Raw genomic sequence first — 14,410 nt, forward strand, 5'->3', positions numbered from 1 at the left:
GATGATGCTGAGACAAGTAATTCAATACAAGACACATGGCACAGCAAATGTCTGAACATACCTCAAAAATGGATGACAAATGTTGAACATGTAATGCCATCAGTTGACATAAGTCACCACGTGCAGCAGTTAAAGCCTGTCTGTCTGTTGCATCTGACCATCCAAACTTAAGTCAAGTATGCACATCTTTGTAGCTCCACACCTGTGTGAGCAATTTCAGAGTGTGTGGCTCAGGGTTCAGTCATGCATCTTGCAGGCAGCATTTTTTTGATTGTGTGAGGCAATTATGTGTTTGCATTAAGGTATTAATTCATTAATTTACTTACTGGTCTTGCACACTCTGCTGGTTTATTACAAAGTACAGTAAAACAAAAACCAACTGTACTGCACCGCAAGTAAATGATTATAAGTTTCCAAATTACATCATTATCAGTAAAGACTTATGTTTTCTTTGCTATGTAACATCTGTAAACAAAAAAGAAGGAATAAAAGGAAAGAAACACAAAATAAGAACAGCTTTTGCTTGGTTATGCTGAGGACAATAATTTTGTAACTTTTACATTTGCAACAGATCACATTTACAAAAGGTGTTTGAAATTTGCACTGTTTGCTTCAATGCAAGTATTGCATCACTCAGTCATTCCTTCACGCATGGGCTCAAGAATACCCTCCATATTTTGGATGTGATGCCACATGTTCAACATTTGGGGTATTTCCTGACATTTGAGGCCCCATGTATCATATATTAAATTACTTGTCTCAGCATCATCTACATTGCTACATGGTTTTGAAACATTAATAAGAATCACCCTGTATAGATTGCCTAGCATTTGCAGACAGTTTAGCAATATTAACTCACAACATTTCATCAGCCCAAAATCAAATTGAACTCTTGAAAGAAACTGCAGAAAAAAGTCAGTCACCAAATATCTTTTGAAAAGACAGTGTACATGACCTGCAACAAAGAAGCACCAAAATTCTTGAAGCTGGAATACAACAAAATTAAACAAGTTCCAAAATCTAAATATCTCAGCATAACCATTCAGGAATTTCCATCTTTTGGCACCTAACTTTGTTTTCTTTTCTTTGCTTGTAGACAGGCAATACTAACTCAGAACTAGCCAGAAAAGTAAACAGTACACAAATATCCATAGTGACATTACAAAACACAGGTGAAGGTTCTATGGACACACTAAAAGAATGAACCCAGACAGACTTACAAAACAAATATTCAACAAAGCCTAAATTGGACATTTAAATGAGTTACAAGATAAAAACTGATTAGAAATTGGTATGAATTACTCTAGAATACTGTATGACCAAAACTGTGAAATCCTTAGGTTCATAATTCACAGATGGAAAGTTGACAAAGAGGAAAAACCAAAAATGGATGTGTGTGTGTGTGTGTGTGTGAGTGTGTGTGTGTGTGTGTGTGTGTGTGTGTGTGTGGGTGGGTGGGTGGTTGGGTGGGTGGGTGTGCTCCACATCTCCCCATAAAATACTGATGCAATTTCAACCAAACTAGGTACACATATCCTTTGCTCTCAGGCAACAATCACTATGAGTATTAGAACCACCTACCTAACATAGTTCAGGAGATATGACATCATAAAAATGAATGGTATGTAAAACTGCCACATGCATGACATTAAAATGTATTACTTATATGTTACTAGATGTGTTCAAAATAAATTTTGCAGACAGTATTAACATGTGCTGCTAAATGTACTGTTGCTATTTCAGTTTACATGTTGTCATTTTGTTATTTGGAGATCGTGAGTGGAGTTGTGGATGCTAGAAAACAGAGTGCAAAGCAGAGAAATCAGAACATTTCCAACACATTCTTCACCTTGAATTCAGTAGAGGGGTGACAACAGTAGAGGCAGTTGGAAACATTTATGCCATTTGTGGGACTATTGCCACTGGACAGAACATGGCAAGAATATGTTTTTCTTGTTTTAAGGAAGATCATTTTGACATTAGTGACTCTCCATGTTGAGAAAGACCTTCAGGGTTTGATGCAACAAGGAAGGTACAAAAATCAGGTGTATGGGTACCATGTGCTCTAAGTCAAAATCAAAAAAATCAGCAGGTGGCCATATGTCCATATCTTCTCACTCGTCATCAATGGCTCTGAACAACACCAATCATTCCTATCTTGTATTGTTGCTGGTGACAAGAAATGGTATCTTTATGCTAACATAAAGAAAAGAACAGAATGGTTCAGTCCAAACAAAGCAGCTATTCCCCATACAAAGACCTGTGCCAGTCTACAAAAGATAATGCTCTGCATCTGGTGGAACAGCAACAGTGCGGTGTACTATGAATTGCTTCCCCAAGGTGTAGCCATCACTGCTGAGATCTATTGACAACAATTGTGATGTCTTTCTGATGCAAGCCAAGAACAATTACCAGGAAGACTATGATAATGCCCATCCGCATTCTGCTGGATGACAAAAAACACTACACAACAGAAGTGGGCTGGGAAACCGTTCTGCATCCACTATATTCACCTGATCTTGTGCTCTCAAATTTTCCCCTTTTCCCCTCATTGTTGAACAAACTTCAAGGAACTTACTTTCTGAATGAAAATGTCCTCCTAACATGGCTCAACAAGTGCTTTGCCTCAAAACCACTTGATTGCTATGGTCACAGAATCGAAAAGTTACCCCAGCTGTTGTACATTGTGAAGAAGAATATATTATTGTTGACTAAAGTCTCTGTTATGTGTATCTGTTGTGTTTATTAAACTTACGGAAAATCACTATGAATTCATGCACCAACCCGATATATCATGGTACCACACAAATTTCAGGAGATGTGACATCATAAACATTGAGATGCAAAAAAGCTGCCACATTGTGCATGACATTTAAATTTAGTACTCCTTCGCTACTAATTCTATTCACAACATATTTTGAAGACAGTATGCACATATGGCGTTGAATGTACCTACACATATACATCATTGTATGACATATTTCAAGAAATATGGTATCATAAACACTGAGCTGCATGAAAAATTGCTCCATCATGCATGAAGTTTTAATACATTTATTCTTTACTATTGAGACACTTGTACAGTCGAACCAAATTAAGGGAAGCCCTGACAATTGGTAGCGCTTTTGACAGCTTTCAACTGTGCAGTGCAAATGGCTGTAATTAAAACAGTAACCATCTTTAGAGCTATGAAGAGGTGTTGCCATAGATATGGTTACAAAATCGCACAGCAGACGTGGAGAGCAACTGTGCCCAGAGCAGAGAAAACGTCCGGGGTCATGTTTATTAACACGGAACTTGCACTTTTGTACATTATGCATATTTCTTTGTACAACTGTTTCATAAATGAAAAGGAGTTTTCATGAATACATGAAAACAAAATTTTTTGATGCTTCACTACAAATACAGTTCAGTTTTGTTTTTCTTTCTAATAGAAAATTGGCAAAATGAATACCTTTGCAATGCTGTGTTTGTTGGCTAGTAATAATAATAAAATTGTTCTAAAAATTGTCACAAAATATAAAATACATAATAACAAACAAAGCATTTGAAATTTGTGTAACAGAATATTTCTATTCAATAACTGAAGATTTGAGTTTCTAATATATTTACATAAACATGAATTGTTTCAAACAATGGAAAATCCATGATGACCAAATTATGAAAGGATAAATTGCTACTCACTATATAGAGGGGATGATGAGTCATGGACAGGCATGACAAAAAGAAGGTGTACAGCAGTCTCTCTGTTGTGCCTCTCTATGACTCACCATCTCCTCTATATGGTGAGTAGCAGTCTATCCTTTTCATAATATTAACATGATAGTTTCCTTTACAAACACTGGATTTAAGTCAGATGTCAGATATCATTAAGGAAATTGCCCTATATATGACCAAACAGGCTAAATATATAATAAATTCCACAGTCTACCACCTATTGTATTCAAGGACAATCTGCTTGTTGTATCTGTGTTTATTCCTACAATGAAAATGTGGCAAGGGCACACCACTGAGCTAAATGCCACAGACCATCTGAGCTGAATGGCCAAGGTGGCAATGTAAAAAAATGACATCATGGAGAAGAGAGCATAACATCATTTCATTGACCATACACAGTGAAGTTACAATGTGTAAGTTGTACAAAAAAGTGACTTTTAGCACACAGACTGCAGAAATAACTAAACTGAAGGCCTGAAGACAAGACTTGGGATACTGCGGTGCAGTGTAGAACACTGACGGCCACATGATAACGTCATTTGTGTAGACCAAGTGGTACAAATACTCTGTCTTCCAAATCCTAGTTCTCAGTTTTGCAGCTAACTGGTCCCTAGGTGGGACCTGTGATGCTCCATTCAAGGTCCACTCAGATGACTGCTCTGTGGTGTTACAGCCAGCTCGGCCTGAAGGACTTAGCTGGTGCTAGTTGCTGCTGCCTTGTCTTCATCTTCGCTGATGAAAAGACCCTGTGTGCCTCCTATCACCAGGCCCCCTGTGGGCCTAGCTAATGGCAGATAGTGTGCTGCCAAATTACCATCACATCAATGCTTACAATAAAAGGTGTAATTTGTATGTACTGTGAGAGGAGATATGACAGGACAAAAGTACCACTTATTATGAGGTTACTAATTAGTACAGAAATTAAAACAGTTTTCAGTGCTCAGTTACAAGACTTACCTTTACACCAATGCTTGTGACTTAAAAGTGTCTGCATATATACCAATATAACAGCCAGTGTCAGCCAGCATGGATTTGAATGTACCAGCAGCCTACCCTTCTTCAACAGATATTGCATTTCTATGTCAACAAACACTAACTTTCTAACTTTTCAGTAATTGCGGATCACAAGCAACATCAGTTAAGGTAACAGGATAGAAAGACAGGAATATCAAGACAGCTCCATAACTGAATGTGAGCAAGAACAGTAAAAAATGCATGTCAGGTGACATATCATCAAAAAGCAAAGCAGCCGAATTGTATAAGTATGTGGAGGGGCACGGGGTTGAGGTGAGAAGGATGGAGGGAAAAGTATCTTAAGTAACAGAAGGGAAAGGCACCATGATAATAATATATGTATTAAGAAATATTAATCGTAAGGATGAAATGCTGAAAGGGAGACAGAAAGAGAACAGTACTAACAGAAGTTCAAGTTTGGTTGACTAAGGAAATTTTTGATTTCTAATGTCATTACAAGTGATCTGGATCTTTGTTTCAAAATCAGTGTGATCATTTCTAGTATCAACATATCTTCAAATAATTCCACTGTTGAGGCTTTGGTTCACTGGGCATAGTTCTGACGAGGAGACAGTTAATGTAATGAATAATATATCGAAATACTTCACTGAATTGTAATATATGTAATGAAAATCCACTCTCAGTGTCACTTTGGATAGCAAATGATAGCAACTGAGGATTCCAGGTGTTGCACTGCTTGTTACCATATTGAGATTGAAATAACAACTATTATGAGACAGTCTTAATGCTTTAGTAATATATTCTTTGAAGTCAGGGATGCATTCTTACCTATCACATATTCCAGAATGAGATTCCAACCTATGAGAAAGGCTATAAATTCACCTACAGTAACATAACTGTAAATGTAAGCAGATCCTGCACGAGGAACTCGAGCTGCAAACTCGGCATAACACAAACCTGTGAACAATAAAGTGTGAAACATTTTAATATTTTTGTACATTGATGACTCATTCCAGTTTTAATTTTATCATGATTAATTTATGTGTTTCACTTCAGTTATTTAAGAAGAGAAAAACAAATAGGACTGTATATCCATATGTGACTGTTATATCAGATTTGAGATATTTCTAATAGTAAAAACAATAATAGTAATTTTAATATAAATGATAACTGCAATGATAATGACAATGAACATAAATACAGGTCCTACAAGAGGTAGAACAGTTTTACTGAGTAATGCGGAGCTGTGCGTCCCACGCTTTAATCTCAGATGTTAGTCACACTATCTCTCAGTTTCCACTGTAACTGTTCCTTACAAGTAGTAAGAATATTTGTAGGAAAAAAATAAATGTCTGATCTACTATGACGTGCTTGAAAAATTTCTTCCCATTACCTTCATGTAAATTCTCCATGAATAGTGTAATTGAGTCAGTCTTTATTATTCAGTGAAACTGTATGTTTTCCTTCCTAGTTTAACCTGATTAATGGGGATGCTTTATTGCTATCATTTGAATATCATGGTCAGATAAACCATTTGTTATAGGCTCATAGTTGTTTCATAAAAGACAGTTGGATTTACAAGTAAATTATCAATTACTGTTGCATTGTGACCTTTTATACATATATGTCTACATCTATAATCAGCAAATCACCATGAAATAATAACAGAGGGCACATTCCATTGTACTAGTTATTAGGCTTTCTTCCCATTCCATTCATCTATGGAGTGTGAGAAGTATGACTGTTTGAATGCCTCTGCAAATGCTGCTATTAATTTAATCTTGTTCTCATGATTCCTGCATGAGCAATAAGTAGGGTCTTGTAGTGTATTTCTAGAGTAATCAATTAGTCAGTTCTAAAAACTTTGTAAGTAGTGTTTCTTGGGATAGTTTACATCTGTCTTCTAGAGCTTTCCAGTTCAGTTTCTTCAACATCTCTGTGACTCTCTCCCACAGACCAAACAAACCTGTGACCATTTGTGCTGCCCTACTTAGCATATGTTCAATATCCCCTCTTAGTCCTTTTGTCTACAGGTCCCAAACACTTGAGCAATATTCTAGAATGGGTCACACAAATGATCTGTAAGTAATCTCCTTAGTAGACTGATGGCATTTCCCCAGTATTCTACCAATAAAGCAAAGTATACCATCTGCTTTATCCACAATTGAGCCTATATGATCATTCCATTTCATATCCCTATAAAGTGTTATCCTCAGTATTAGTATGATTTGGCCATTGTGAGGTGCATAATTTTACATTTATGAACATTTAAATGAAGTTATCAGTCCTTCCACCACTCTGAAATCTTATCAAGTTCTGACTGAATATTTATGCAACTTCTTTCAGACAGTGCTTCATTACAGATAACTGCATCATTTGCAAAAAGTCTGAGGTTACTATTAATAGTGTCTACAAGGCTGTTAATATACAATATCAATAGCAATGGTCACTACACACTACCCTAGAGCATACCTGAAGTTACTTCTACATCAGACAATGACTGTCTGCCCAAGATAACACATTGTGTCCTCGCTACCAAAAATTCTCAACTCAGTCACAAATTTTGTTTGATACACCATATGAGAGCTTTTGACAATAAGCACATTTATGGTACTGAGTCAAACGCTTTTCAGTAATCATGAAATAACCACATCCATATGACTACCTTTATTGAAAGCTTTCATTATCTCAGGTAAGAACAGTCTAAGTTGAGTTTTGCATCGTTAATGTTTTTGGAATCCATGCTGGTTGGTACAGAGGAGATTATTCTGTTTGAGGTACCTTATTGTGCTTGAACTGAGAATATGTTCTAAGATTCTACAACAAATCAATGTCAAGGATATTGGTCAGCAGTTTTGTGGATCACTTCTACTACCCTTCTAATAGACGTGTATGATCTGTGCTTTCTTCCAGCTACTGGCATATTTTTTTGTTCAAGACATCTATGATAAATTATACTGAGATGAAGGTCTCAATCAGCTAGAACTTTAGTGTAGAATCAGACAGAGAGTCCATCTGGTCATGGAGCTTTGATCAACTTTAATTGTTTCATTTGTATCATAACACCACTGACCTAACATTTATTTCACTCTTCTTTTCACTGATGTGAAGATGAAATTGGGCAATTCTCCTGGGTTTTCCTTTATAAAGGAACATTTGAAAATGCAGTTATGCATTTCATCTTTTGCATTGCCACCCTCAAGCTCTCAAGCTTTGGTGCCACTAACAACTTTTACATACAACCAGAATTTCTTAGGGTTGTGTTAAAGAACATTTGACAGTATTCTTCTATGGTAGTTATTGAAGGATTCCTGCAATGATCTCTTGACAGGTTAATGTATTTTATTTAGCATCTCTCCTTCTATAGCCTTGTGCTTTGCTTTACTTCTGTTATACAGTAGTCTCTGTTTCTTTAGAAGTTTCTTTATAACTGTATGACATGGGGGGGTCCATAGCATTATGAATTGTTCTAGTGGGTACACACCTATCTACTGCATGATCAACTACTCTTTTAAACTTGAGCCATAGTTCCTCTACCTGCTTCTGCCCTGTGCTGCAAGTTTCCTCATTTGGAGATGACACTACTGTTTTTTTTTCTACTTTACTGAACATATATGCCTTCATACTTGTTTTAGTTGTCCTTTGTACTTTGGTAATCATTGTCGCCCTAACTGCATCATGGCCAATGATACTGGGTTCGATGTGGACGTTATCAGAATGGTGAGGTCTATTTGCTGCCATTTGATGTGATATATTTGCATCATGGGTGGGATTCTGAACTATCTCTTCTAGCTAGTTCTCAGAGGAGATATTTAATAATGTTCCACAGGATGTTTCCTCATGCTCACACTAAGAAAACTGTAATTTTCCCAGATGATTGTTGGATGATTAAAGTATCATTCAATGATTACAGTATGTTTGGGGAAATTTTGTACAGGCAAGCTGAGGCTACCTATAAAGTTTTTGGTTAGAACAGAAGATGAGTCTTGTGGATGATAGAAGGATCCATTTACTATTTTATGCCCACCTGTGATACTAGGACCTGCCCAAATAATCTTGAATGCAGCTTCAACTCCTATCCCGTTGGATTTGAGTTTCTTGTCTACTGCTACAAGTACACTACCTTCATTTCCCACTGGCCTACCCTTTTGATATACACTTAAAATTTTCCCAAAAATCTCACTGTTATCAATTTCAGATTTCGACCAGCTTTCTGTTCCTACTATTTTGTGAGCATCACTGCCTTTCAGGAGCACTTCAAACAAATTCTTGTTGAGAAAGTTACTGTGGGGGATTGGACCAAATTTGGAATCTGTGCATGCTCTTGATCAGAACTATGTGAGAAAAAAATTCTTCACATACAATTGCTGCTCAGTTATTTTTATGGCATGTGATTAGTACTGCCTTTAACAGCTTAATGGAGCTTAAAACATTTGCTATGGGGGCCTGTTGGAACTGCTGCCTTGTATGTTTCCAAGCCTATTAGTGAGGTACAGCACCCAAAGAGATGGTCAATGTAGTACTCACAACTGTGGCATAGGTCATCTTTATTCTATTTTACAATCCCCCTGTTCCTGCATTAGGCAAATGCATGACCTGCTGTTAAAGAACCAAACTTTTTAAGGGTCAGTTGATATACTGAACGTTCTAGATGGTTATTAGTTTTGGTGTGCTTGCTCAGTACTACAATAGTTCACTCATGTTCAGTAATCTGAAGTAGAATTACAACTGCATAGCATGCCCATTGAATTTTTTAGCCTACTGGAAAGCAAGTCACAAAATCCTCTAAAATTCTCAAATCTTCTGAGAAAGTTGTTTATACCTGATCTCAACCATGTTCCAAAACAGTTGTTTTGTACTCAAAGTAAATTACAACACCTTTACTAGAAGACCTAAACATAGTCCCACTCAGTATAAGACTTTACTTACATCTATTCAAAATGGGTGCATGCTAATATCCCCCTCCTCCAGATCATGCATGCATTCTCCCTTCTGATTGACTGGAAGAAAAAATAGCCAATCAGCTGCATAGTTTTTTTATGGGCAACATGGTAATTTCTCTCCTTGACCAATCCCCAGTTCTGAATTTACTTTAATCAGTTTCAAAACTAAATATTTTTTGGAAAGTAAATAATTGAAAATAATCTTATCTATACTTGCCCTAAGGACAATATATATATTTTACTTCTCTGATCCTTACACCAACTACATTAAGCCCATCATACCATGTATATGACACATTGTTCTGTTGTTCCATATGATTCACACTCTCATTCACACTAATTCCAAGATTCATGTACCACATACATGCTGCATGCACTCCAACTCTCAACTCACACAACATCACTAATGAAAACAGTTGTGTCAAACACTGAAAACAATAACTACTGTATGAAACTGGTACATTATGTAACATATACTGTTCTGAATAAGATATTATTTATGTAACTATTTTGCAACAAAAGTGTTTTGATTAAGCTATCATTTGACACATACGAAAACTTATTAATGTTTCAAAATGTTGCTTTTAGTGAAAAGTTATATATATGTTTTTAGGTCATTTTATGTATCTCTGAAATCATTTCTAGTATGAAACTGAAACTTATACACTAGTTAATCATTGTTATTCTGAAAGGCTTTATATAATTTCATCTCAACTCATGCACAGTAAATGACTTCATTAATTCACAGATTGGTGCATAATTTAAGCAATTTGCAAAGTGTATATGTGTGGGTGGGCCTGCAACTAGCAAGTGATCACAGAGATGAAAGATGATAAAATTTTCCAGTGTCTGAACTCATTCAGTAGGGCACCAGTGTCACTGAGATGAATCTTATAGCTTTATAACCTTCTATGCAGAATGTTATACCACAGGTGCACCTGTGCAATCTCTGTAATGTTAAAGTGATATACCATTATTCATAGCACATCTATAGATTTAACATTAGGTATTTCAGATTCCTATAATGATATGAGAAGCTCATCTTTCTTACTTGACAAGCTTCTTATGTTCTGATGGAAGATCAGTTGTGATTGTTACTTTTTCTGCTGTTGAAGCTGCCATTTCTTCCCCTCACTGACTGTTACAATTGAGTCTATTCCTATTCAGCAGCTCTGTCTTTTAGGAAAAAAACTCTAAAATGGCCTGGGAAAAATGCTTGAATTCACTGGAATTGTACAGTTAATGCTTGTGTTACACATGAATATATCTGAAAATTAGTTGTTTAAGCAACCTCATACTGGATATGTTCAGAAGCAGTATGTGTGATGTAGTCATGCTATATGCTCGATGTACTAGGTTCTATTCCTTCATTCCAAAAAAAGAAAAAGAGAGAGACAGAGAAGAGAGATATGGTATTGGTTTTTGTCAAAAGACTGTATCAAGAAGGATAATTCTTGGAAAGAAAAGAAGTGATCTGGCTAAGGCTACCCCAGAAGTCCAAAATAACCTCCAATCTCTGCTTATTGTCTGAGGTCCTTCCCTTGAATCCATTTCCCTCCCCACTCCTATGACACCATGCACATCCACCTTCTACATGCTCCTCAAATTCAACAAACTCACAAATTCTGGATGCCTCATTGTAGCTGGTTATTGTGGTACCACTGAAAGGATTTTAGCTCTCACCAACCAACATATCCAACCAGTTGCCAAAATCTAGCTTCCACATCAAAGACAACAACCACTTACTTCATTCACTGACTCTCCACCATCACCACCCCTTTACCTCCTGGATCCCTACACATCATTGTTGATGCTACTTCCCTCACACCAACATCCCTCACCCCCTTGACCGACATAGGTCAAGTGTACTAACATATAATCTACAATGTACCTTTGATGGGAATATTCTTCCACAGGTAACATTGTAAGTAACACAATATGCACATAACATTATCGTATCATAGAAAGGGGAAGTATTTAAAGCAGGTAAGTTTTACTTACTGTGCTGCATAATTGTTAAATTCAACTATAAAGGCATCCAAGTTCTCGTGAAAGAGTAGTGGGCCAAACTTAAATTTAAAGGGAAACGCGAGGCTTGATGTCTGAACATGGTGTGCTGCAGTCAGGAGAGAAACATGGTGGTCAATATAACAGGGATAAATTAAACCAGACGTAACAATGATTGGAAACCTTCAAAAAAGTTTTTATTTCTCAGCAGCAGCTGATCGTTCAGAAGGTTTTCTTTATCAGATAGCAAGTGTTTAAAAATCTGCATCTCTTCCAGAATATCTAGCCTTGTTCCTTTTACCTCACAGTGCAACAGCTTAGCATTATTTGAAGGATTGGGTGCATGGGCCATTTGGATGAGGTGCACGACAAAAGTTGAACCCCGTGTGTCGTCACCACTTCACGTTAGCATATGCTCTGTATATGTTGCTGACAACACTCTACCTGTTTGGCCGATGTAAAAGCTAGGGGCACTAACTGCATGTGATTTTATATACCCCAGAGAGAGACAGTTAGTCCTTAGCTATTTTTAAAGAGTGGATTAAATTTTTCTTAGGGCTGTTATTGGTAGAATATGTTTCCTTATAACCATGCTTCTTTAGAATTTGCCCTATTCTGTATGAAGCCTTACCTATAAAAGGAATGGAGATTATGTTCAGTTGGTTATCATCTGACATGGTACCTAATGTAGATGAAGTTGTGCTTCTCTTGTTATTTACTCTCTTGTTATAGAGTTGTCTTACAGTGTCTGGTTTATACCCATTATTTTCAGCAATCACTTCGAGTGTTAATAATTCATTGTCCAATGCCTTAGCAGAAAGGGGAATAGTGAGTGTTCTATGTAAACTGGAATGAAAGAAGGCCATTTTATGAGATTGCGGGTGCACAGAGTCAGCTGGTATGATATTGTCAGAGAACATACATTTTCTAAAGATGTTAAATTCTAAACAATTGTCTACTATAGTGAGATTGAGGCCTAGATAATTCAGCGTTCTATAGGGAGATTCCATTTTGAGAGTGAAATTTATCTTATCATGGAGTTCATTGAATGTTGAAAAAATCTGGTCTATATCTTCCTGGAAACCATCAACTATGAGAAGTATATGATCAACATATCTTGTGTAAAATGTTATTTTACTTGCTGTCTCTGTATTATTTACAAAAAAATTGTGATTCCATCACACTCATGAATATTTTGGATAGAATACTGGCCAGGGGCTTCCCATTGCTAACCCAAAAAGTTGCGAATATATTTTTTCATTAAAGGAGAAGTAATTGTGTTTCATGACTATGTTCAAAAGGGTCATAAGTTCATCAATCTCAATATCTGACAATTTCTTGTGGAGACACAGGTTATGTTCTAAGATGCTCAATGTTTGGTCTACAGGCACATTGATAAAAAGACTTGTAACATCAAGTGACGCAAGCTTTGATGTTTCTGAGCAGGTTAATGCTTTCAGTTTATTTGCTAATTCTAGTGAATTTTTAACTGAGTAGTTTTCTGCGAAAGCAAAATTATCTTTTATCGTACAGTGCAGGTATCTGGCTAGCTTGTGGTATTCACTATTAGTGCTGTCCACGATTGGTCGAATCAGGCGATTGTTCTTGTGGACTTTAAATTGACTCTTCAGGGTGGGTGTTTTGGGATTCATATTTATGAGCCATTTTTTTCGAAACTCCCCTATCAATTTTCTGGTTTTGTGGAGGCCTGCTTGTATTTCTTTTTGTAAGGCTAGGGTGGGATCTTTATAAATAGGTATAATACCATTTTCTGCAAAGAACATTTCTGTCTTTTCTAAGTACTCTGCTTTAGAGGCAATGATCACGGAATTATCTTTGCTGGCTTTAGTGATTATGGCATCGTTACTTCTCAATTTCTGATTGATATTATTTAAGGTTTGTAAGTACTAGCATCTGTTTGTGCATAGGTTATCTCATTTTCTAAAATTTTACATGACTCATACGTTATCCGTGTTTGAACTTTTTTTTCTGTTTTCGCGCATTCTAAGCCTAGTTTAAGGTCCACTATTAATTTATCTATAGCGTGTGCCTTTGTAACATTGGGTTTCATGTTAAATTTTATCCCCTTTGAGAGTAGCTTATTTGTTTTATTTATTACTCGGTCATAAAAGGTGGGTTTCACTACTGTTTCACTAAGGTTCTGTTGCTCGTCGCACCTGATAGCCCTATTAGGTAAGTTGGATAATTTCTTAGCATATCTCGCCGCGATTTCTTCTTTTCGCTTACCGATCCATTCCTTGGCCTGTGCCCAAAAATTATCTATTTGAAAGTTATAGTATTTCGAGTACTACTTCAAAATTTCAAGATATAACATAGACACTATTTCCTTTAAACTATCCTTTTTCATGTATAGGTCTGCAATTCTATTGTTGAGTATCTGTGTGACGAACCTTTTTTTGAGGGTGGGGGATTTATGGCACAATTTCCCAAGATAGCCATTAACAAATTTAGGGATCAGCTTCGACTGTTTCCACTGGTTAATAAATGAAATTGTCAATTCTTACATCTCTATTAAAGCTGTCTGCTGCATAGCATCCAATATGAAAAAGGTGTACGTATTCTCCATACTGCCATCCATTTCTAAGTATTCTGTGGAAATTTTCGTACTTGGGCCTAGTGAAAATATTTCTATAGATCAGATATATTATTTAGTAATAATTGTTCATTGAATAGTTGCAATTACATGACTTTTTACTGATTATTTACTCTAAAACATTTTACCTAAGGGGTGGGTATTCAGATCGCAC

The 14,410-nt window shown here is 36.4% G+C and overlaps 1 protein-coding gene across 1 annotated transcript in view; it reads right to left on the reverse strand.

Annotated features, from left to right (window-relative positions):
- Positions 1-14,410, reverse strand: part of LOC124605819 (cationic amino acid transporter 3-like) — a 122,236-nt gene that overhangs the window by 79,203 nt on the left and 28,623 nt on the right. Inside the window, exon 3 of the mRNA XM_047137735.1 lies at positions 5,521-5,649. Within this exon, the coding sequence (XP_046993691.1) occupies positions 5,521-5,649 (129 nt within the window). The remainder of the gene's footprint in view (positions 1-5,520; positions 5,650-14,410) is intronic.

The sequence above is a fragment of the Schistocerca americana genome, chromosome 3 (genome assembly GCF_021461395.2).
Source record: "Schistocerca americana isolate TAMUIC-IGC-003095 chromosome 3, iqSchAmer2.1, whole genome shotgun sequence".
Taxonomy (NCBI): Eukaryota; Metazoa; Arthropoda; class Insecta; order Orthoptera; family Acrididae; genus Schistocerca; species Schistocerca americana.